General features: G+C 38.8%; 1 protein-coding gene across 2 annotated transcripts in view; it reads right to left on the bottom strand.

The window, feature by feature from the left end:
- The window catches only part of adcy2a (adenylate cyclase 2a), a 39961-nt gene extending 14668 nt beyond the window's left edge, over positions 1 to 25293 (bottom strand). Inside the window, exons 1-15 of one of the 2 annotated variants that reach the window (XM_081616843.1) lie at positions 24656 to 25293; positions 21648 to 21845; positions 14136 to 14297; positions 5859 to 6008; positions 4975 to 5123; positions 4511 to 4622; positions 4028 to 4155; positions 3178 to 3336; positions 2898 to 3030; positions 2639 to 2815; positions 2484 to 2527; positions 2279 to 2359; positions 1250 to 1319; positions 949 to 1046; positions 779 to 863 (exon numbers count right to left, since the gene is read on the bottom strand). In XM_081616843.1, the coding sequence (XP_081472969.1) occupies positions 779 to 863; positions 949 to 1046; positions 1250 to 1319; positions 2279 to 2359; positions 2484 to 2527; positions 2639 to 2815; positions 2898 to 3030; positions 3178 to 3336; positions 4028 to 4155; positions 4511 to 4622; positions 4975 to 5123; positions 5859 to 6008; positions 14136 to 14297; positions 21648 to 21845; positions 24656 to 25198 (2289 nt within the window). In that variant the 5' untranslated portion in view covers positions 25199 to 25293. The remainder of the gene's footprint in view (positions 1 to 778; positions 864 to 948; positions 1047 to 1249; positions 1320 to 2278; positions 2360 to 2483; positions 2528 to 2638; positions 2816 to 2897; positions 3031 to 3177; positions 3337 to 4027; positions 4156 to 4510; positions 4623 to 4974; positions 5124 to 5858; positions 6009 to 14135; positions 14298 to 21647; positions 21846 to 24655) is intronic. The other variant, XM_008432170.3, reaches the window with a different exon arrangement.
- Between the last annotated feature and the right edge of the window lie 717 nt (positions 25294 to 26010).

Genomic DNA, 26010 nt, shown 5'->3' with positions numbered 1-26010 from the left:
GTCTATTAATTCAACCCTCTGGAAATACACTCACTGCCACCACCGCCGATAAATGCTTCATGATTTTTCATAATGCTGCAATACTTTTAACAGACTGACATTATTAATTTTATTATTTATGCATCTCCCACATGAGAACTTTTGCCTAATTCTCCAAACTAAGATTTATTCAGCTGCTGGGGATCATAAGCAAAAGTGCTGACTGTTCATAGTCAGTGTGCATAACCCTACTGCAATGGCTAAAATTTGTTTCCTATCATTATTTTGATGATACTAGGAGGGGGGAAAAAAACCCAAGGACAGTCATGCAAGAACAGTGGCTCATACAAATACACAAAATGCATCAACACTGGTTTAGAATCCGAGCAACAACTCACTGTTTTCTCCAGCTCAACCAAGTAAAGACAACAATGGTTGGCTACAGGCTCATATCGTCCTGTGTTTAATTTCCAAGGAAAATAGCAATACAAGATTGTTAGTACTGCTACTGATGTCCAAAAACCATTTACACCTCAAAGACCGAAACGTCCAGAAACTGAACCGGATAATAAAGAATGATGACTGGAAACCATTAAAGAATAGTCACTTCCTGGCACTAATATAAACCAGGGAGTAGCACGTTTTTATTGACTATTTCAAGAGTGATTAAAGATCAATTCTATTAGTGGATATGATTCTTCTTCTGACAAGCAGCTTTTTTTCCTCTTCAGCACTTTGAAGGCTTGTCAAAACCTACATGTTTGTTTTAACTGAACACAGGAAAAATGACGTCACTCACCAATAGGTGTCCAACAAAACATATGAAGATTATCAAGGAGAGGGTGAGGAAAGCCATTCCAAATGATATTCCTAAAACAGCCGTTCTGAAAAAGAAAAAAAATGCAGAAATTAGCTCTGTAATGACATAGACTAATAAAAGTTATATATAACGGATTGAAGGTCACTCACTTTGGCAGGACCAAGATCTGCACTACAAAAATGCAGAAAAAGATCAAACAAGCGCAGGTGACGTAGTATTTAAAGGCAGGCAAGGTTGTTGCTCTGTACTAAGAAGGACAAAAGAACACAAAATTAAAAGCTCATTGTGTCAACAATTGTTTATCTTTTTAAGCAGCTTTGCAGCTGTGTACTCAGACATCATTTTTACAATGACATCTTAGGCTGAATGCAGGCAAATGTAACGGAAAGGGACCATTTTTGATGCATTTTGTAATTGATTTCACCCAGACAGCGGCTGATCCCCGTTTACCTCTTTCTCCAAGGATCTGTTGTGAAAAAACAGCGATATTCTTTGAATGTCCTCAGACTTGAGCCACTGTCTAGGAAAGAAAAGTCACACAAAATACAGTCAAGCATAAAAAAAAAGTAAATTTTCATATAACTGATACTTAAAATAATTACTGTATATGTTAAAACATTTGCCTTGAAAGTATGCAGGATCCATTATCTGTACAAGTACACCTAACAAAATTTTTGTATTGTAAAAAAAAAGTTCAATATCTTTTGTCACTCATTTCAGAATCAGAGACAAATCAGGCACAGCGACACCACTTCGGCAGAGCAGTCAGGCCAAGTCCTTTCTTTGGTACTACAGTGGTCTCTGTATACCTGCTCTGCCACTGAGCCACCTGGTGCCACAGGGCAGCCGCTAAGTCCTGCTGAAAAATCAAATCAGTGTCTCTATAAAGCCTGTCTGGAGAAGAAAGTTTCCTGGTAGATGACTGCATTGACTGTGAACTTCAGGGAAAACAGAGAATATAAGCAAGAGTGGATGACATGGCCAAATGTCAAACTAGAGCTAAGATATGGGAAATCAAAAGCAGAGGATGTCACTTAAAAACAGTACACATCAGGCATGTGCAGAGGGGGGAGCCGGGGGTGCTTGAGCACCTGCCCTTTTTGCTCCCCAAGTGCCCTTTTGGTCAACATTTTATTTTATTTATTTATTTATTTTTGGTATTATTATTCATTGTATATCTCACATTTTTGTAATTTATCATTGTTTATTAAACTCTGAAAGCTGAGAGGCTTTGTTAATATTCTGTCCTAGAATGCGGTTAGATGTGGCCTTTTTTTGTTGTTGAGCACCTGCCCCCTTAGTGGTCTCTGCACGGCCCTGGTACACATGATTAAATTGCATTCTTAGCAAGACCTATAATATGATAAAAGCAAAGTTCTGACTTTTCTGGAAGGTGTAGAAACCCTGGATATAACTCGGACATGAACGTTTTACGATTATAATGTGTTCGATGAAAATAGAGTTTTCAAAAACACTTACTTTTGCGAATTTATTCCATCAAACGTCCTGATCATCCGTTCATTGAATTCCTCTTCAAACCGTTTCTTCTGAGATTTTGTCCTTTTACGGGGAAACAAAAAGTTCCAGGAAGAAAATATGCTCTGTGACAACGAGGCCTTTAATGAAAATGTAATCAACGGGCAACTTAGCATGAATATTTATCTGATAAAAGTGGAGCTCATACCGTTCCGATCTCCTCTGGAAATGATACTGCCCCTTCGGCACGTCCTTAAAACAACGCAAGAGAGGGACAGGATAGGTTGGCATCAACAAATGTACCGCTCATCATAATAGCATTAGTTTAGAATGAGGGGGGGGATACAAATAAAAAATACACACAGAGGTGCTAATCTTGCCATTCTCATTTGTCATGCTGTCTCTGTGGTGCAGGTTAGCAAACGGCTTGGCTGCTCCCCACGACTCCAGGTAGCGGGTCATCCTGACTGAGGCTCTCATTTTAGCTCCATCCAGAGTGTGTCTGGGCCGATAATAATGCTGCGGGCTCCGACGCTCCACCTGAACATACATGGAAGTAATGGGATTTTAAAGCATTTTCTCGACCGCCTCGCATTACGTTCGTTTAGTGGAAGTCCTGTACCTTTGGGTTGATAACAAGATAAGTGACGACACCATGTTCCTTTAGGTAAGGGTCTCTCTCCTGTCCATCTCCATCCTCAACCTTATAAGCACCATTAAGGTGCTCCAGCGTCACTGACGTGATGTGAACGCGCCTAGCAATGAATTGACGAGTCATTTATTGATTGGTAATATTTAATAATAGTAGGGATATTGCAATTTGACCTAATAGACGAATCAAACTGTAAAGCCATCAGTTTATGAAACATTTACCACAGCAAGGTTTCATTTTTTTTACTCACCCTGGTACACCTCCTGCCTCCATATAATTGGCCAGTGTAACGTCATGTGACCAAACATCATACTGCCATTTTTGAAGTCCAATAACGCCACACAGGACATTTCCTGAATGCACGCCCACACGCATGTTGATGTCGACACCTGTAGCATCTCGTACTTTTCTGTAACGCATCAGAAATTTGTATTTAATTAGGTGAATCAGAATCGATGCCTTCTTTCGCTGTTCAAAAATATTTTCCTCATAAACACATTTCTTTAACAAAAATGTAGAAAACACAACTTACCACGCACATGTGCACACAAAAGGAGAAATCTACATATAAGTAGTAAAAAGCTAATTTATACATACTCAATAAAATGCAATGAGTTTTCCGAATAGTTTATATTTTATTGTGTCTATAAAAGTTAAAGTCTTATAGTTCATTTTGCTACCGGGTGTGTAATAACATGAACTAAAGCAAAAATCAAAAATTATTTAAAATACGCCTTTATAATACAGTTACAACAATATCAGTTGCCGCGCAAGTTCCCATCGCTGGGAAACAAAACTGCTACTGCTGGACGTTTAAAACTCCTGCAATATGGCAAGTACGTCCAGAGACGAGCCTTTACAACCATCATCAGCTGAAAACGCAAAGACCTCGTAGACAAGGTGCAGCCAAAATAGCGAGATATATGAGGAAGGTGAACAGGAAAAGGCCAAGCATACCAATAACCCCTGATGCTAACTGTGGTAGCGGTGTAGCCTTGCTGAAACCTCAAAAACTTTGAAAGAATAAAAGGTAGACAAACAGAAAAAAGAGAGAGAATAAACAAGGTGGTAAATGTTATTGTTGTATATCTGCCACTTACTTGATGGCTTCACACATGTCCAGACCCATTTTCACACAGTTTTTAGCGTGGTTTGGCAAAGACTCCGGGAGGCCAGAGACACAGTAGTAACAGTCGCCAAGAATTTTGATGCGCATACATTCATTTTCCTGCACATAGAAACACACAGAAAACTTACTGAAAGACCTTCCAAGTGGCCTTTTAAATGTAATCTCACCAAATCACCTTTCAAAGACATTTCTGAACTCATCACATTTTGTTCACCGTTAAGTACACGATAGTCTTTTTAACCACAGCAAATTGAATCACTAGGTTTTTAACTTTATATGAAATAATACCCAGGGTAACGGTGCAAAACATTTGGATATGTGAGAGCAGGTTAATAGACGTATAATTTGTGAGTTTGAATATGAGCTTTGTTATTTAGCATGCAGCAAAGCTCCCCAATCAGTGATGGCTAAGACCAATAAAAATATTGACCAGGATCTAAGAAAGGCTTTTTACCTTTGCAATTTGATCAAATTTGCCAAACAGCTCATTCAGCATGTGCACCAGTTCTCCCGGTGAGCAGTCACTGGCCAGGCGTGTGAATCCAACTATATCTGCATAAAGGATGCTAAAACGGCAAAAGAAATAACTCATTTTAGTCCATTTATGTTTCCCAGGGGGCAACGTTGTTTTTGTCATGAGCTAATCCCCATGGCCAAACACTGTCACAACAACTATTTAATCTTCTACAGATTTCTTCTGTTTTTCCCTTATTGAGACAATTAAATGTTTCTGATCAAGCTGATGCCAATAATAGGCTAATATAATCTAAGTAAATAAAAAAAAAGAAAAACCTATATTTAGTCAGGTTATCTTTGTATGATAAAACTTGCTTGATCATTTGAAACATACTGTCAAAAAAAACCCAAAAAAGCACTTTTTTTGACAGCATCATACAAATAGAAAGAACATCTACATGCCTGACGTTGGTGTGCCTCTGGACGTAGAGGTTGTGAAAGTTGTTTGTGTTCTCAATCTGGCCAAAGTTCGGTCCCTTCAGCCTCTGAATGATCTCAGCTTTCATTACACGAGCAATGTGAGCTGGCAGTAGAGACAAAAGAAGACGTTCCTGAAGAGAGTAACACAAAGAAATACACAGAATGCACGAGTGTTATTATAAAGTCAAAACAAAAACTAATGGAAACATACTATTACGACCACTGGCATGACAAACACCTACTTCAGCATTACAAATTTCTTTCTCTGTTTTGACTGAACTAACAAGAACTTCAGAAAACTCCTGCTTTTCGCCGGCTCCTTTCAAAGACTCTTCTGGACATGGAAAATTTGTAAAGCAAAGCTGAAAGGCATCAAAGCTAATACAACCCTGACTGATGTTAATCTTTCCTCTGCACTATTTATAAGGCTCTGGTGGTTGTACGAGTCGTGGCTGCTGGCAAACGTTGCAGAGGGTTTCGGGTTTATGAGGAATTCACACAACGCCGCCTGGAATTTTCAGACAAAATGTATGCACTTACTATACTGCAATGCACTTTGGTTAAAAGCCTCCTGTAAACGGAATATATTATGAGTGCAGCAAGCGCTTAAAAAAAAAAAAAAAAAAAAAAAACTGCCTCTACACAAATACTACCATCTGTCATAAACAAAGCTGCGGCCAGCACTCCAGGGCCACTGCAAAATGCTTCAGCTATGGCCGTCGTGCCCAAAGTCGGTCTTCAAAGGGCTGGTGTCCCGCATATTTCAGTACTTTTCCTGGTTCAGCACAGCTAAATGATGGAACAACAACAGGCCTCTGCAGAACTCTGACATGCTGATTCCTCACTAATCAAGGAGCATTAATTACCTGTTGTCTTTTTTCAAACTCCAGTTTAATAGGGGACTTGATGCAGTTGCAGGTGTCCTGGTAGGTCTGCTTCAGCGCCAACTCCATCAGATGCTTGTGGTACGCCCCAGCCATGTTCCCACAAACAAAAATAATAACATTGGCTAAAATCTGAGGAGATATGCAGGCAGAAAGACAAAAGCTAAATATCAATTTCACAAAACCATGCTTAATTCAAAAAGTCTGGCGTTACAAAATTGTGGAAAACTGAAAGTTTTGGATTTGTTGAAAAAGTTATAGTTCATTTTTAAATATGGATAAATGCACTGATAAGGACAAACAATAAGGCTTAACATGAGCTGATATAATATAAACCACAGTCAAATAACTTGGATGTTCTTCTGGGGTGAGGGGATGAAGAAAAGAAATTGGGCCTGGGCATGTCCAGAATTATAATCACTGGACACAAATAAGCTGGAGGTAGTGCTGGAGATCAGGCAAAACCAACAAAACCAAGATGGAGTCATTGCTGAGGGTGAAGAGGGAACAAGTGGATGTGGAGATTAACAATCCACAGTCTGACAGCTTCAGAGTTAAGAGTTCTCTGCTGGGGAAAAACAAGAAAAAAAAGAAATTAAAAAAGGAAAAAAAAAATCACAATTCATTATGAAATAGGTGTATTACTTCTTGTACACCAATTACAAGAAGTAGTACAATTGTATGGCTACGTTGCACGCGATAGATTGGAAATAAATTATATTTTCATCTCGGTTGACATTAAATAATCCTCTCATAAAACCAACTTAAAAACACCTGTAATAATCTCTTCAAGAAGAGAATTTGGATGTATTTAAGATTTAATGCAATATTTTATTACACCTTGTATTAAAATCAAACAAATAAAAGCAAACGAACAATGCTGAAGAGAATGTGGTCACATTAATGTCAATCACATTAATGTCCTTTTGTCACGTGATAAATGACCCAATTGTCACTGACAAGCTGTTTATCATGAACAAAAACAAAAAAAGAAAACGAACAAATAAAAACTGCAAATTTTGGCATTTCATTTTACAGAAGCTCAACTCTGGGAAGAAGGGCAACTTCTCAATTCCTGAAGATAGTTAATGTCATTAGAGAAAGTGATTAGGACGCCTCTTTTTGAAGGTCTGCTGGCCATATTTGATTGGAAAGAGACTCCGAACTCACTAAAGGGACTACATTAAAAGCATTTGCCTTACAAAATTCTTCCGATTTTCCTTTTCTTCCAGATCTAAATATTTCAAATCATTACACAAACTAACATTAGAATGATGCACTGAGTAAAAAAAGAGGAGAATGGGGGATTTTATTATTTTTTTTACGTTTTAAATGATTTTCCTAATAAAGGGGGGAAAAAACAACTATGCAAACGAATCTGGCTCTATGGTGTGGGATGACATCCTTTGAAACAAGAAATGCACCGTTTTGGAAGGTGCACAGCCTGTTACATTCTGTGTAAAGCTAACACAATATTGGGGGGAAAAAAAAGAAAAAACAACTAAATTGAAATGTGATGATGGTACTCTGATGGTTTTGTGATTGATTTACTGATTCAGAATCTAGACACCTTGCTATAAATAATGAGACAATGAATTCTGCTCTCTAGCAGACAAAAAAGAAGAGCAGAGCAACCAGTTATTAGGTATGGATTGTGGATTATTAATTTTGTCACATAGGGCCTGGTTGGTTCAGTGAGTGTTTTTCCCTCAACATGAAATCCTAATTTAAAACTCCTTTTTTGTATGTTCTCTGGTTATCTTAGTCTAATGTTAAAATTTGTTTGATGGTTAACTAGACCTTTCCTTTTAGATACCAGCTTTTTTTGCAGCTGATTATGTATGTTGTAGGGTTGTGTTGGCTGATGCAACTCTGCAATATCGCATGGACATCGGGGGCAGTTCCCCTGGACTGGCAGACTGGGGTGGTGGTCCCCCTGTTCAAAAAGGGGGACCAGAGGGTGGGCTCCAATTACAGGGGGATCACACTCTTAAGCCTCCCTGGTAAGGTCTATTCAGGGGTCCTGGAGAGGAGGGTCCGTCGGATAGTTGAACCTCGGATTCAGGAAGAGCAGTGTGGTTTTCGTCCTGGTCGTGGAACACTGGACCAGCTCTACACCCTCAGCAGGGTCCTGGAGGGTGCATGGTAGGTAGCCCAACCAGTCTACATGTGTTTTGTGGACTTGGAGAAGGAGTTCGACCGTATCCCTAGGGGGGCTTATGGGGAGTTCTCCAGGAGTATGGGGTACCGGGCCTTTTGATACGGGCTGTCAGGTGTCCCTGTATGACCGGTGTCAGAGTCTGGTCCGCATTGCCGGCAGTAAGTCGGGCTCCGCCAAGGCTGCCCTTTGTCACCGATTCTGTTCATTACTTTCATGGACAGAATTTCTAGGCGCAGCCGAGGTGTTGAGGGGATCCGTTTTGGTGGCCTTAGGATCGCATCTCTGCTTTTTGCGGATGATGTGGTCCTGTTGGCTTCATCAGATCGTAATCTGCAGTTCTCACTGGAGCGGTTCGCGGCTGGGATGAGGCTCAGTGCCTCCAAATCCGAGGCCATGGTCTTGAACCGGAAAAGGGTAGAGTGCCTATTCCGGGTCAGGGGGGTCGTCCTGCCTCAAGTGGAGGAGTTTAAGTATCTGGGGATCTTGTTCAAGAATGAGGGAAGACGGGAGCAGGAGATCGAGAGGCCAATTGGGGCAGCGACTGCCGTAAAATGGGCGTTGTACCGGTCCGTCGTGGTGAAGAGAGAGCTGAGTCAAAAAGCGAAGCTCTCGATTTACCAGTCGATCTATGTTCCTACCTCATCTATGGTCATGAGCTTTGGGTCATGACCGAAAGAACGAGATCACGGATGCAAGCGGCCGAAATGGGTTTCCTCCGCAGGGTGGCTGGGCTCTCCCTTAGAGATAGGGTGAGAAGCTCGGTCATCCGGGAGGGACTCAAAGTAGAGCCGCTGCTCCTCCACATCGAGGGGAGCCAGTTGAAGTGGCTCGGACATCTGGCAAGGATGCCTCCTGGACGCCTTCCTGGTGAGGTGTTCCGGGCATGTCCCACCGGGAGGAGGCCTCGGGGAAGACCCAGGACAAGCTGGAGGGACTATGTCTCTCGGCTGGCCTGGGAACGCCTTGGGATTCCCCCGGAGGAGCTGGGGAGTGGCTGGGGAGAGGGAAGTCTGGGCCTCCCTTCTGAAGCTGCTGCCCCCGCGACCCGACACTGGATAAGCGGAACAAAATGGATGGATGGATGGATTATGTAAAAATTCCAAAAGAAATCTATCCTGGTTGTACATACAAAATGTGAGGCGTCTTAATATGTGGAACAAAGAATGAACAATTTAAGAAATAAAATCCAATACATTTGAAATCAGATTACTAAATCTTTAATTAGAAAAAAATAAAGACAAATATGTGAGTGTGACACCAATAATTGAAACATGTTCAGTTGCCACAAAATCACAGTAGAAGATGTGCAACTTGGAAAGAGTTTAATGTAAACTTTCAGTACATTATTATAAATAATGATGGAGGTTTAGTTATGCTGTTATGTATTATATTACTGTAATGCAAGTTGTGCTTTAGATTTAACATTGCTAGCACTTAGTGTCTTATCATATCTTCAGATCTGCTGTTGGGAAAAGTGATCAGTATAATAGTGTTTCAACCTTAATGGCTCCTGGTCAGTAGAGAATCGGGCTGGATCATGAAAAGCAGCTTCCCATGATACACAGACAGGATTCTTATTGTACTTAATTCATTTCTTCCCTAAAACCTCAACATTTAGGGATCAATCAAACCATCCATCCACTGCAGATTGAGTTAATCTCTCAGCAGTACAATGGCCGCATCAAAAGGTTAGAAATTAGGAAAAATCTGTAGGAACAGAACATCTCTGGCTTAAATTATTGATGTACCATTCTGTCTCTGTATAGCAATATTTGAATGAACTGTACGCCACTATTTTCCACCAAGTCAAGAGACCCGGCATCCATAATGACCTGGCAACCTCACAAACATCCTATTGCAACATCACCCAACACCAAGCAAGAGAGATCCCTCCAGGGCTGCAGCACACAGGGTAAGTACCTGCCTGCCGCAGTCGCAGGAACTCAGAAGGATTGAGGAAACAAGGGCACATCACCATCCCGCCTGGTGAGCACGCACCAGGCAGTTAGGAACGTCATGTACTGGATGACTGAGAATCATCACTCTATAGCAGTGGTTCTTAACCTGGGTTTGATCGAACCCCGGGGGTTCGGTGAGTCGGTCTCAGGGGTTCGGCGGAGCCTCTGCCGCGGAGGTAAAGACACACTTGTGTAAAGTCGTGATGACGCGCCCCGCTTTGCCATCACTTGCTGCAGAGGATCATGTTACATTGCTTAGCCAATCAGTGCTGCGGAGGAGCACTGATTGAAGGAGTTCCACTCTCAGCATGGATTTGAATTTTTGTCTTTAATTACTTCAGCTAAGTTCAACGTTTTTACCAAATTCTATAGTCTAAATCTGCTCCTTAGTCGCATCTTTTCGGGGTTGGTACTGCCTCTAGTGGTGTGGGGATGGTTACACAGCTAATATAATTACATTACTAAATCAGAATAGAGGGGGAGGGAGGGTTGGGATAAGAAGAGTTGGGTGAATGCGCATATGCAACTGGGGGGTTCGGTACCTCAAAAAAGGTTAAGAACCACTGCTTTATAGGTTACTATTATAATGAACTTCAAACACATTTCATCAACTGCTTGCTTCTGAAGCACAGAATATGAGAGAACAAACTCCAGCTGGGCATGCAACCCAGGCTTCTACAATCAGAACTTTGCACACACCACAAATGGGATTCGTATACGACAAAACGCACAGAAAGATTTTAAAACGCTCAGATTTGAAATACATTCAGCAAAACACACGAAGGAGTTGGCGCATCACGTCGCTCACGGATCGCTGTGTTCTGCATTCACTTTAAAGACATGATCTGAAAGAAACTCATTAAAGCAATGGTTTAATATGGCAATCATTGCAAGTAAAACTAATTTTTATTCACACATGCTCTGTAACAGGTAAAACATAAAATATTCAATAGCCTTTAACACAAAAGTGTCTGTCAGATACAGTTTAAACGGTAAACGTAATGAATTATTGATGATTTTGCTGCTCAGTGATGAACACGATATGCAAATGAAACATTTTTTTGTCCAACAACAGGAGTTTATGACACTAAAAGAAAAATTCAATGAACTTTAATACCAGCAGCAACCATACTAGAAATATTAGGAAGTCTTTTACACCACTTTGTTTTAATCAGTTTGAATAAAATTCTGATTTTGTTATCATATACAGTACACTCTGTCTGTGTCTATATATTTGCCTCAGCCTCTCTTCTGAAGAACAAAACTGAACGGTGATGTTTTAAATTAGTCTGGGTCAGAATTCAGTTCAGCAGTCAAAATGATCAAAGCTCTAGTCCTTCATAAGGTCTTCCAAAGTTGTTCTACGAGCTTTTCCTGTTTTGTCATCAATTACGAGCAATGGCCATGCCTGGCCGTAAGAGCGTATCATACAGTAAACCCTTAAAAATGAGGAAAGTGAACAAGAGCAGAACACAAGCATAACAACATTTATTAGATGATTACCTGAAAGTCATGTCCATAAGTAACCGGATAAAATAAAATCCACAAAGACCCGAGGGACCTTCAGCTCTACAAGTAAATGTTAACCAGGGTTCTGGTAAACAAAGTGGTGTAAAACATTCTACTCAAAATTGATTCTTTCTTAAGCTGTCTGTTGTGAATAAACAACACTCAGTTTGTAGAAAACATTGCATTTAGCGCTCGTGTGCAGAATGTATCAAGAGTTTATTTCCCTCCCCATCATCTAGCCACAAGCAGCACAATAATAGAATGACCACTGAAGTGATTATTTTGATTTGAGATCAAATCTATATTTTTAAAAGGGGATCACATGAACATAATTAAAGAAATACTAAATGAATAAACAGTGCTTCACATCATAAATGAATCAGTTGTACATTTAAGTTTCAGGCACAAGGACTTAACTGAGAGACATTCACCTCTGTATTAAATCCCCTGGTTCATCAAGTCTCCAATTAGTTTGAGTGTAAAGTTTAATGGAGCTGACAAAGAGGAAATGTCAGCATGATTTTTTTTTTTACCTAATAGGTCTTTGGAAGTTTATTTGCAGACTAATACAACATTTAAAATGTGGACATTTAATTAAAAACTTCTAGTGTATCAATTTTGAAATTTTACAAAATTGATTTTATTGTTTTATCCCAGAGACAAAAAAACACAACAACCGAACACATCAGACAGTTAAATTATCTGCACCTCCAAACTATCCACAAAGCAGCAGCAAAATAAAAAAATATGTGCAATTAAAAAATCCCTAATCATTCACTCATTTCAGTTACCACAAATTTCAGCGTACACACACAAAAAAAAAACAGAAAAAAAACACATCCATCGCTTTACACATCCATCGTTGCTTCCATCGCTTTAGTGATCTACTTATCTGGGAATCTGGTTTTACACTATTTCTTTGACTCAAATCCTAGATTTATCCACACACCTTCAGTTCCTGTGTTTCATAGAAATGTAATTCACAGAAAATTATAACGTCTTTGTTCTACATTAGTAAGCTTAAATTACTTGAGATGTGGTACGGACTGCCCTGACAAATCCTTTCCTTGTCTGATCATTTTCCACTATCCACCAGCACATCCATAAGCTTCCCGAATATCGAACACATGAGAAGCAATACTGCGTGGAAGAAGTCGACCTTTAAATTGAGCTAAAAAAGTAGACTTTTTTTTTTTTCTGTTACCTACCATGCTAAATTTAGCTTAAAGCAGAGGTTCCCAAACTGTGGGGTGCACCCCCTAGGGGGGGTGCCATGCCATTGCAGGGGGGAGGGGGGGCGTGGGAAGCGGTAAAGATGAATGAAAAACAAACAAAAAGAAAACAATAAAACAATGAACGCTGTGCGCGCTGTGGAGGGAGGGGAGGGGGTGGTGTTGAGTTTGACACACATCGTATAACAGGAAGTCTGTCCCCCCCCACCCCACCACACCCCCCACCACCTACAAACATTGTTCAGCAAGAGTCTAACTCTCCTGATTTGTAATCCATAGGGGGGGCCCAGAAAATGTTTGGAAACCACTGGCTTAAAGGTCACGGTAACCAGTGACCTTGGTAACTCTTTATTTGAAGGGGTGTGCATAAGACTGACATGACACTGTCATAAACATGTCATAACATCTGTCATGAACATAAAGGAGTCTTTATGAATGTTTATGACAGTTGTCATGACGTGTCATTTGTTAAATAATGACACTTTTAATGCAAAGTTGCATTAAAAGTCCATTAAAACTGCCAACTTTGCATGATTTTGTAAATTGTGATAATTTAATGCAAAGTTGGCATTTATAATGGACTTTCAATGCCACTTTTAGAGCAACTTTGCATTAAAAGTGTCATTATTTACGAATGACACTTCATGACAACTGGCATAAACATTCATAAAGACTCCTACATGTTCCTGACAGGTGTTATGTCATGTTTATGACAGTGTTATGTCAGTCTTATGCACACACCTTCAAATAAAGTGTTACCAATGTCACATACCCTTGTTAAAATATAAGCCACAGATGTGCAACAAATTGTAAAATAGAAATACAAATTTTGTGACCTGGATCAAGAGACTAAAACTCACATATTTTAATCTATGCACAATTGTAATGAGTTAGGTTTTGGTTTGTATTATGCCCAGTGAGAGGTGTAAAGGTTACTGTATTTCTGCAGAAAATATCCAGTGTTATGCAAAAGTACCAAATAAATATCACACTATTTTATACTTCAACATATTTGACACAGTATCTAGAATACCACTTTATTTTCTCAGATTATATATCAAGTACGGATCTTTAGCAATTCACAAAGTAGACCAAGAACAGTTTTTAGCATCTTGCCAAAATACTATTTCATTTTGCTAAATTAAAAGAAGTCCTATAAAATTATTATCCTAATCGCCATGTTAAGCTGCATAGTTGCAGATGGAGGCGTTTACACTGACAGGCAATGATTATTTATTTCAACCCATGTGGTCATGCTTGTTTTACTACAGCTATTCAATACATTAATCCAAAAATGTATACATTTTATTGCTACTTCTTCTATTAAACCAGTTATATTAGCTTATTAAATGGAAACTTCTGTGTTCTGTTAATAAATACCTGGTGGTGAGCAGCTCACCTGCCAAACTACTGCCTCCATGTGATCAGCTGTTGTGGACAAGCAGACGCTCAGCACAATGGTGTGAGAGGCGGAGGTCAGGACGCTGGCGATGATGGCTTCCCGCATGGAGAACGGCAGCATGGTGTAAACCACAAACACAATGAACAGGAAGAAGGATACCTGCAGAGAGAAAGAAAAAAAAGACTTGCTTATATCACCTGAGAGCAGTGGAAATAAAATAGAAAAGAGGAAAATGAGAGACTGCTAAAGTAGAAAATAAAAAAATGTGGACAACATTCTAAAAAGTATGCGCTATTCATAAAAACAAAAGTAGTACCATAATGATTCAGGGATATGAATATATAAATATGTAGAAAGGAGGCATTCTGCACCTGTAATGTAACACTTTCTACTACAGGGTTAAAGTTGCGGTGCTGCATGACAAGAAAGAGGCCAGTGTTCTCACAGGCTGCAGCTTGTCATCTCTTAACCTTTCATGGCTTATTTGCCAGGCCAGTGGGAAAGCAGCAATGCAAAGTGGGGGTCAGTGACATGCAGAGAATTCAGCAAAAGAAGAAAAGCACTGAGGAGAGAGGTTGAGAAAGCACCTAAAGGGGACTAACATGGTCTCTTAAATTTGAAACAGCAAAAACTGGAAATAAGGATGATTGCATAATTAACCAAAATACATATTTAAGTATGCTTACAGCTTTGAAGGGCGTAACATATTCTCAGAAAGTGCATGCAGTCATAGTCTGCTGCTGTTGATTATTTGTTTAAATAGGTGATACCTATTTAAACAAATAGGTATCACCTATTTGTTTAAATAGGTGATACCTAACAAAAACACTCAGACTAGTCATGCCAAGTCAAACAGAATCCAAAGAATCGACAACTAGTCCAAAAAAACAAACAAAAACTGAGAAATCATGCTTAAACCTGAAGAGGAGGCTAAATAACCACAGCTTGCAGAGGAGTAAGAATACTAACAATTATATCAACAGAATATAATTGTTGATATTTGTCTGTCTAAGGTGGACAGACAAAAACCATTACTATAATGAGAGGAGCAGTAATGCATTTCCCTCTTTGAAAGTCAACTTTCTTTTTGTTAAATAACTGCACAAAACTGTTTTACTAGCACATCTTTCCGGACAGTAATCAATCACACAATTACAAAAATAGGGAGAGCAATTTTAAGATCACCACAACAAATGTGAACTGCTTTTATGTTAGCCAGATGACTAACAGTAAATGCACAATGACTCTGGTCAAACATAGACAATGTTTATACCTAAAGCAAGTTAGGTTTCTCAAAAGCTAAAGCTCAGGCACGTAATGCAATACTCATGTAATGCAGTGGTGCACTTGGAAGAACTGATTGAAAAATACTAAGGTATCTAAAGATAAAATAAGGTTACTATAACACAATGCAAAAAATAAAAAATAAAAAAAATATATATATATATATATATATATATATATATATATATATATATATATATATATATATATATATATATATATATATATATATATATATATATATATGTGTGTGTGTGTGTGTGTAATAATATAGTTGTTTTACCTATATCCTGATAAATATCAACACATGTAGAGAACACAACGGCAGAGAAACAAGTCAAGTGATAAAAACAGCTGGGAAAACACATTTTCATACTGGTGCATATGTGTAAAATAAACAAATAAAAACACATTTCAAGTTTACGGAGCCTGGAAAATAAACAATATGGCAGCTTTGTTTCTCAGTTATTCTCTACAAATTTGTGCAAATTTGTAATGTGTGTAGAATCACATATTAGCTCATATTTTACCATTCACTGTTTTTACAGATGCTGTAGAAAAAAAGCTCATTTAAATATGTTGTAAATTGGTGGATGAGTCGGGGCGCAACTCAAAAAACATTCTTCTTAAACCACCACTTAAGATTGTTGTGCATTTTTGGAACAGAGGGGATTATATGAGCAATTTAATGTTTCAAATGTTGAATCTTGATAACTTTATATTAAGGATGCAATGTGCAATTTCTATGGTTTTCTACAAGGAAGAGGGTAAAAAAAAAAAAAAAAAAAATCCATTCACACTAGATAACAAATGTTGGTGCATAAATTTTGACACAACCAATTCACTTAGCTCTTATGTCCACATGAAGTTCATTAAACAGATTTTTAGTCAAGTAAAGGTGTAATAATTTAAATCCCACAACAGAAGGAAGCTGCTAATTGTTGCAAACCATCGCCTCACTCAGGAACACAACTTGCTTTGAGTCCAAAAACGCCTTTTGCTGAAATAATGTTGTTAAAACCAAGGCTGCTAACTCAATCATAAAAAGTGTACCAAGAATAATTGAGAGGTTATCAAGTAAAATATTCAGTTATTCTGACTTGCTACATAATGTCTTATTTAAACCATAACAGCTGACTGACTGCAGGGCGGCTAGGAGACCCAAAGCACATAGTGACCTTCTCCTGGGATAATTACGTGAAAAAGAAAGCTTGTGGTCTATCACAGTACAGTCAACTCTGGGCTTACCCCGTGAATCATTTCCTTCCTAATGACACTGAAGACAGTCAATAAAACTAATTATGGAGACAGAGTGTCTTACATCAGGCTTTTAGTCTACACCACAGCTGTGATTAGTTTACAAGTGAGATTATAAATCTAACCTGTAACCTCTGAGTGTGTGAGCCTGTGAGATCAGGTGCTGACTCCTTGCCTGCTATTTAATACCAAAGCAGACAGATGCTCATTTTATCGCCAACCACTCTCACATAGCAGGGGTAAAAAGACAGATCTGGTGATTTACACTGAAGATGTGGGAATAAATGGAGTGGATGAAAAACAATCTGCCAGATTGGCTGGTTTGTAATTTCCGCCATCAGTCTTTGCACGGTAATCACCAAAATAAATTGGGCATAGAAACAAAATTAGTCTCCATCTTTTACGTCAAATCGCATATTTACACTCCGTCTCAGTTGCTCTCGTTCGATTCGTCCCCAAGCCCCCTCGCCTCCTCGGCTGTCTTTCCCATCACCGGGTCGTCTCCTTCTACTGCCTACCCACTTCTTTGCTGCTCAAATCTGACAAGGACTTTCCAAGACCAAAATCTCTGTCTGTTAAATCTTAATGAGACTGGCTGTATACCAAGTGAGTGTGTGTGTATCTGGCACATGCATCAAAGAAAGACAGAGGAGAAAAGGGAAGGGAAGAGGCAAGATCTAGACATGTCTCAGAGAGGGGTAGAGGCTGGACCACACAGATAAACTCTTCTCTCCTTTGTAGAGCAAGAAGAAGTAACCAATTGATTTCAGGTACGAAGATGGAAAGTGGCCTACAAAACGTAACTTTTGGAGGGGAAGCATGAGCAGAACACCACTAAGGACATAACTGGTTGTCCACTCCTGAAGTATCTGTTCTTCCGTAGTGGCCACTGGCCTCAATGATTCTCCAATTCTCATGCTAGCATCTGGTTGTTTTTACATGACAATAAGCTGAGCTAAACCATTGACACTTCTATTTATATGTATGAACATCTAATAAGTGCTGGATGTTTCCTAAGGTGAAAACATCCTGGTGTCATGGTTATTTTTGGAGGCAATACTATAATGAGGATCCTTGCACTAAACTGGACAACATGTCTGTTTTATTGCACTGTCCATATATATATATATATATATATATAAAACAAAAAACAAAAAACAAAGTCACTAATATTTTTTTGTAAAAACATTTAACTTTGATTAAGGAAAGCAAATGATTTTGGTATTGTTTTGATAAGCTTCACAAAAGCTTCACATTTATTTATGTGCATAATTACAATATTGACTTGGCATTAGTGAAGGACATAAAGGCAGATCAAATAGACAATAAACAACGAACATTAGCAACAGCACATTTTTTCTACAAAACGATGGTTCTCCACATCTTTTAATGCGTTGGATAGTTTATGCTGGAACTTTCAGCATTTTCCTTATTTGTTTTCTTTGTTTGATACATGCCAATAATGTAACTCATCTTTTTGACAACTACAGGATGAGTCTTCTGATGTGGTTATCTAAAAAACGAGAAGCTGCTCACCAAATCAGTTAAATAACTTATTGCCAGCTGAAATATAATTATACTTACAGCATTTAAGCAATGGTAGATTTTAAACCTTTGGTTTTGATAAATCCATATGGTGACTTTATGTTGTATTCCATATTGAGAACTACTACTACTACTACTACTACTGTGTTGAATTTATAACTAAATTTATATTCTCCTTTCCTGTGTATCCTGGTCAAACCACAGGGTGACGATTATTCTGAATACTTGTCAACTAACATATTTTTCACAAACTGTTTGAATTGGGGGAAAAAACGTTGCACTTCTAACTTGTATTGCTAGCAGTTTTTCACTCCTCAATGGAATCTCAGCTGAGCTGATTTTTTAATAAAGATAGAAATCTAAATAAAAAACTGAAAAAGTGCAGAGATGAAAAGGCCTTAAAATAAGACTTCAAAGATGGCCCAGTCCTTTAACTTCTACATAGATACATGACAAATGATTTGTTTTATTATACTGACGAGGACACCTTAAGGGGAGGCCTGGAGCTCAGCTTCAGCTATTGGCAAAGAGCATGTATGTATTATTTAAATCTTTTTCATTACAGGCCGACTGAACAGATGTGACGCACATTATTTTCAACGATACATGAATAAGGTCTTCTGGTCTCAACTGTGGATAATTGCAATAATGAATACTGCGTACTGAGATGGACCGGCATGAAAAGGCTAATGAGTCATTTCCCTTAACCTATGCAGTTTCAACAACTGAGTAAAAGAAGAAGAAGAAAGAAAGACTGTAGTCCCTACAAAAACATTCTGTCTATTGAGAAAGTGGTAATTAACACTTAAAGAAGCTGCAGAGGAGAGCAGAAGTAGCATAATGGCTTAACATTTGAGGTGAGCACAAGGAAGTAATGAATGGAGAGGTGTGTGAATCAGAGCATCTTTAGCTGCCTCTTTGTGATCAATGAGTCCACATCACACATCTGTCTTGCTAAGTACTGCTAAGAGAGTACAGCTTTCACATGACGAAGATCTAATGTACTGTGGGGGTTTTTTTTCCCATTGAGATCTGAATGCGTGTGGTTGCAGGGTCTGATGGTATATTGCCATATTTAATTCCTAATAGTCTCCTAATTTAATGGAAAGAATAGTGGACATTGCACTTAGGTACAGTATATACACTGTCTATGCCGTACAAAACTCAAGGAAATTACAACCGAATTACTATATTAAGAGGAAGAAAAGATGCTCTGCAACATTTCTTTGGTAAAAACAAGCATTTACTCTGCACACATAGACATATTTGTGTGTCACACTGTTGATTTTGTATGTTTTGTGTAAAATTCCTTCTACAAAATAAAAGGTGCACACTGAGGACATGTACACACTAATAAACTTCATTTCCATATAAACAGACCTTGTGAAATTTCATGATACCAAGAGGCCAACGTGCAACATCGCCTAGACACTTCAAAAAAGAACTTATCAAAGGGTTAAAGTGTGTAATTTTATTGCATGTGTTCATTCTGATTTAACTGTTTTAATCTGTCCACTTTTCATTTGAAATGTGTTTGTAAGTTCTTTGTTTGTCTATACCCTGAGTAAATCACCCATGAATTACCAACACATGGCCACCTAATTGGCCAACAACAGCCAGTTAGAATACAGCCGGTTAACAAAAGACCAATGGGCAGATGGCAAGGCACAGACTCAAGCATGCCAACTTCAGTAGGCCAGCAACAGCAGAAGACAAGAAAGCCCCAGTGCCAGAGCCCCAGTGCTCCTGCTCCAGCAGCAGGAGCAAAGGTATTTAGCTACAGCAGGAGGAAAATTATCAACTTTTGAAAGAGTGTAGGAACCTCTACACACAGCCTGCAATGCAAACATTTATCTATATTTGCCAGAAGAGTTACTGGTTGAGCTCTCCCTCCACCAGTACGCCATGTTGCATATGATGCCAAAGCTGTGACAGGATGGTCAAAGGTCACGAGGACCCCTCTGTCCCTGACCTGGACATGATTTTAGCTTGGACTTCCAATTTTACACTCGCATGTAACAGTAATGCATGTGAGTGTATTACATTTTAAAAGATTACCCTTGCATAATTCAGGACCCTACTCAAAATTCAGTGTTTCAGAAAATTAGAATATCACATTAGATCAGAATAAAAATTACATTTTTAAAAGAAATATTAGTTTTGTAAAAATTTATGTTTGTTTTTATGAGCATTTGGTTTTGGCTCCTTTTGGATCAATGTGCTGTAGCAATGAGCCTGAGTTCTGAAAGTCGAGGTTTGACAGCAGCCCTTTTGGTTATCTACGGATTCTGGTGTCTGTACTCTTCTTGTTGACAATACTCCATAAATTCTCTTTGGGGTCAAAGGTCAGGCCCATTAGCCACAGGCATTGTGGGCTGGTGCCAGGTCCTGCTGGAAAATGAAATCAGCATCTCCATAAGATGCCTGCAGAAGGAAAGTGCCATAAAATGTCTTCATATATGGATGCAATGACTGTGGCCTTCATAAAACACAGTGGACCAACACTAACAGATCACATGACCTCCCGGATTATCATAGACTGTGGAAAATTCCCTCTGGACTTCCAGAAATATTTATTCTGTGCCTCTCTGTTCTTCCTCCAGGCTCTAGAACCTTTACTTCCAAATAAATGCCAATTTTATTTTCATCTGAGGAGAGGACTTTGGACCACTTGCCACCGTTTAGTTCTGGTTCTCCTCCACCCAGGTAAGATGCTTGTAGCCAATGTGTAGAATCAATCTGTGTGTAGTGGATCTAGATGTCCTGACTCCAGCCCCAAACCACACCTAATGAAGCTCTTTCAAATTTTTGAATGGCTTTCGCTTCACGATCCTCACAAGGCTCCAGCTATCTGTGCTCCTGTTGCACTCAGGTATTTTCTGACTTTAGATATTGACAGACAAAAGACAGAAAGTGGGGCTGGAAGGTGTTACTTGAAACTTGGCTGTCAGTATCTGTCTATCGATCTATGGAATAATGCTTAATATGAATTATTAAAAACACTTAATTTGAAATAAAACACAGCCCAAGCACTAGCTCACATAAGCCCAACCCTGCCCCAAGATGATGCCACTCTCTGAGCAGCCTCCTGTCAATGAGCCAAGAATTCACTTACAAGTGTACTGAATATGTCAGTGATGTTGAATCAACTGCTAAGGCGATGAAAACATTTGGTGATGTAGCTGGATAAAGAAAGATAACGATCCAAAATTATTTTTTTCTCGTGCCCTTGTCATGGGTTTCCTAAGGAACGTCTGTCCATTTCTGGTTTCACCACAAAATGCTTTGCTAACACAACAAATATCAACAATTCAGCTTCTCTTTAGGGCAATAATTCCTTCCTACACCTACCACTTTTGCAAGTGGTCCACTCTTTATTAATAACCACGTTAACAAAACAATTCATGAACAACCATTTCTTACCTGATCCCATGGACATACGATTCCACCAGAAAACATGAAAAGGTAGCCCATTGCAACCAAGCAAGCCCAGATGACCAAGGAAAAAACACGCAAAAGCTTCTTGAAGACGGACTCAATGCAGACGAGCACAAACACCGTCAGGAATATAGCCAGCGCTGTGGGCACGGTGATTACAAAGGCCACATGGTCTGCGATGCTCTGAAAAGGAAAGTGTGAAGATAAAAATCAGAAACGGGATCATAAAATGTTTGAACATAAGATTTAGAAGAAGTATATATAATTATTGAATAACCTTAGAAATCCATTCGTGAACGAGCGCTACAAAAAGTACATTTGGAATAAGTGTACTGCAGTTTGTAGCCAGAAATAAAATGTTTACATTTATAAAAGTAGACATATTTTATTTGGAATCTGAAAAGAAAATGGGGATGGGAATATAAAATATGTCATTCAAAACAAATTCATATGAGGATTCAGGAAAATTTCTAGCATAATGCAAAGTCTAATAGTACATATTTTCTGTTTTGTTCTTTAAAACAATTGTTAATCACATATGTATGTATGTTACTGTATTTTAAAAAAGGTAAAAATATGCTTAGTTAAAAGTATAAAAGATTAAAAAAAGAGCTATTCAAAAGAAACAATCCAGCGAAATAAAAAGAGGGAAAACCATGCTTGGGTAATATCTTGCATGTTCAAGCTACATTCATAATTTACTGCTGCTGCCTGCCTGCAACACACTTGGATATGGAAAATGTGATAAAAATTTTAGGAATTCCATCCAGTTAAACCTGCAGCAACGGCACAGTGAGATGGGATGCTTGTGCCTATTTCTGCTATATTTCATCAGTCCTTCACCATTCCTGTCATGGGGGATGGAAAAAGGGTCACGATAAGGTCAAAACACTGGAGTGTCAAGCCTTTTTGACTATCTCACTTAAACACATGTTGACATTTATTTTGGAAATGCGATTTTCAACGTGTGACTTGAATTTTGAAGATCTTCAATTTTTTTGTTTTGTCAGTTTTTATTTGCTTGACTCACTGATACACAATTAATTGTTCATTTTTACATTAGAAATGTCCAGTCTGACCATTATCAACAATCAACAATCCTCCTGCTCACATTTCTCTGACCCAGTCTCCACTCCAAGCCATTCTATTTCTTTTTTCTCGTGTACAGTCAAAGCACTGGGACATGAGAGGACGGCTGTGGTTAAAAAGAGAGCCACACAGAGTTTGTCTTGCCCAAAGCGAGCCTTTAAAACAGCAAAGGATTTAGGTCAGCCACCCAGAACGATGGAGGGATGAAGGGATAAAAACGAATGCCACAAAAAGAAATAAGGAGGTGAGAGATGGCATGGGAATCAAAAATAAAAGAGGATAAGGGGGGTAAAAAAAAACATACCAGAGCAGCCATGCTTTTTGCATTGTTATGCAGAAACACATAATTTACCCTGGGTTAATAAATTGTATTTGTTTCTGCAAGAATCATGCTTTTAAGAGAAGATGGACATGTTTCTCATCATATAACAAACCTACATCAAAAACAAAGTCAGCTTTAATGTAAAAGCACACACAAATGATTGACTCTATTAAGATTGTGCATAAGGTCAAAAGAACAAGCTATGATTATTATTTAGCCACTCAAATATTAACAGTGAGCAAATCAATTCAAACAATTATTTTCAGTGTTAATCTTTTCAGAACGGACTAGCAGTTTTAATTAGCAAGTTATTTCTTGTCACTGTGTACCACTGAGTTATAAAGTTAAAAATGGCAAAAGACTGGCTTGTACTGAACGACATTCTGTTGCCAGAAGTGGAATACAATCTTTCTGCTTCAGCTCATATTGGGTTAGAGATGCAGGTATTTTGAGATGTAATCAATTATATACATTTTTTTTGTTTTGTTTTCTTTGCCACACCACAGCTTATTAAACAACAGGAAGTGTCCTATTGGTGCATATCTTCAGAGTTAAGTCAAAGCTTTCATTTCAGAGGTAGATTAATAATAATAATAATAATAATAATAATAATAATAATAATAATAATAATAATAATAATAATAATAATAATAATAATAATGAAAGACTCCTGTTAAATTGATTAATTTTTGCATGTTTAGCCAGAATATTTAGTAGTTCCCATACAAATTATTGTGCTTTAGTGGATTTAGCACTATATAATCCAAGTGTCTGTCCCCTTTTTGTTTATCTCGGTATTTAGCAAAACATTTCAGACAAATCCTTTCTTAACAGTAAAATCAATCAAAAATGGGGTGGTTTTAAAAAGCAAGTACTGAAATCCACACAGTTCACAGGAAAGGAAATTTAATCTGTTCTAAAGAAAAATAATTATAATTATTTCGCTACCGTAATCCAACACATTATGCAGATATCTTGGCTGCCACTGCCTTGAATTTTAAAGGCTTTTGACTGAGGGAGGAAAAAAGGGGACAGAACAAAACGGATCACTTTGTAGTTGAGTCAACCATTTATACAATAACTAAGCCCCTTATCCCCTCCTTTCACTTTACATTAGTGCTGCGATGAAGAGAACATGCTGTGAGAGTCTGATTGCGGATGGGTACAGGTACTGAACCAGGATGTGCACATTTGTAGGTTCCAGTTTTTGTCTGTCTGATTCCAGTCAACTTTGAATTGTACCGTTTGGGTTTTTCGGGACATTTGTGCACTTATCTTTTTTTTAAAGATCTGTTAGTATTGTTTGTATCATCACATCTTGCTAAAATGTCTTACCAAGATCAAAATCTCTTTTTCCAAGAGAAATCAAGTCAAGGCAGCAGAACGATCCGTCCACGTACAACAAAGATCTAAATCTAATCTAATCTAATATCATTTAACATCAATCTAAAAAGAAAAAATGCCACATAAGCTGCGAAACCTGCGTGTGGTCCCAGGTTGTTGCTCATTTATAAGTGTTTCACTTGCATAATATATGTGCATGTGCATGTCAATGTGTGTGTTTTGTGAGCGAGCAGCTTACCAGCCCTGAAGCAAAAAACACAGTCAGCAGAGCCAGGCAGGCTCCCATCACTATGAGAAGTAAAAACACAATGAGAGGATGCTGCTGGCTCATACAGTAGTAGGATTCATATAACCAGTCCGGGGACCTGTTCCTCTTCTCCTCACTGCCTCCTCCTTTATCCACTTCACCAGCTACCCCTGCGCGGTCCAGCAAATACTGTTTCCTCTTCATCGCCTCTTGCCACATAGATCTCGGAGCCGAGAGAGTTGAAAAAGAGGCAGGGAAACCCGAGGAAGAGGAGGTGGTCACTGCTGAGGTGTTAGTAGTTTCCACCACAGAGGAGGAGCAGTTTCTGTTCCACTCTTGTCTCATGCCGTTTTCTCGGTCCGGGAACCTGTGGTGAGAACTCCTGAGCTCCAGTTTGTTACTCGCTTCTCTCTCCACCTCCTCTCTCAAGTCCTTTAGTCGGAGACAGGTGAAAGATGAGGGTGAGTCTGAGTCAGAGGCAGTGTGTGCTGGCTGGAAAGGTGGCAAGAATGCACCAAGGGTAAAGCGCAGCATCCTCCTCCTTCTCCCCTTTCCAACATGTTGGGGTGGAAAATGAAGTGAAGCGCAGCCAGAGAGTGCTCTTTAGATAGAGAGAGGGAGAGAGAGAGAGAGAGAAGTGGGAGGGGAGGGGGAGAAGACTAAGGGGGAAGGGAGGAAAAAAATAAGATACATCATTATAGAGAAGTCAGCCAGCAAAAGTGATGAAAGGAAACAAAGCATCCGAACAATAAAACTTCAGAACAGCACACCATGTAGCATTATTTTTTGTTCGTGTCTAAAGGAAAAAAAAAAAAATCTAAGCTTTGAGCTAAATCCCAAATGACAGTTTGCACTCAAAGTCAGAAACCAAACAGAATGTTTGGGATAGAAAAAAATATATAACCTGCAATGTTTCATCCTGTGTTTTTCAGTGAAACCAATCCTCCTCTGAGTTAAGCTTGACTATATGCCAAGTATGTCAAAAACATCTCTCGTGAGTGAAACTGGGGTTGACAGCAGACAAACAAAAACACAATCTCAACATCCTTTTGCGGTTTAGTATCTATGGAGATAAGCAGCAGACAGCAGAAGTAAAAAAAAAGAAGAAAAAAAAAGATAATATTAGAAAGATTACGTCCCCCGACAGTCGTTCTAATACTGTGTTCTTCTGTGAAGACAAAAAATATGAGAACACAGCATCCACAGGGGAAAATCAAATCATGAAAGGACTGTCAGCTTAATTTGGGCTTTTATAAATGGTGTTCAAGGAAGTAATTTTGATTTATCTTGTCCTCTAACACAAAAGAAAATGCTTTGCTTGTATGCCTAATGACAACCCTATGCCT

Source organism: Poecilia reticulata, chromosome 16 (genome assembly GCF_904066995.2).
Source record: "Poecilia reticulata chromosome 16, P_reticulata-male-v2, whole genome shotgun sequence".
In the NCBI taxonomy this organism is placed as follows: domain Eukaryota; kingdom Metazoa; phylum Chordata; class Actinopteri; order Cyprinodontiformes; family Poeciliidae; genus Poecilia; species Poecilia reticulata.
The sequence above is the reverse complement of the archived record's forward strand: the minus strand, read 5'-3'. Positions and strand labels throughout refer to the sequence as shown.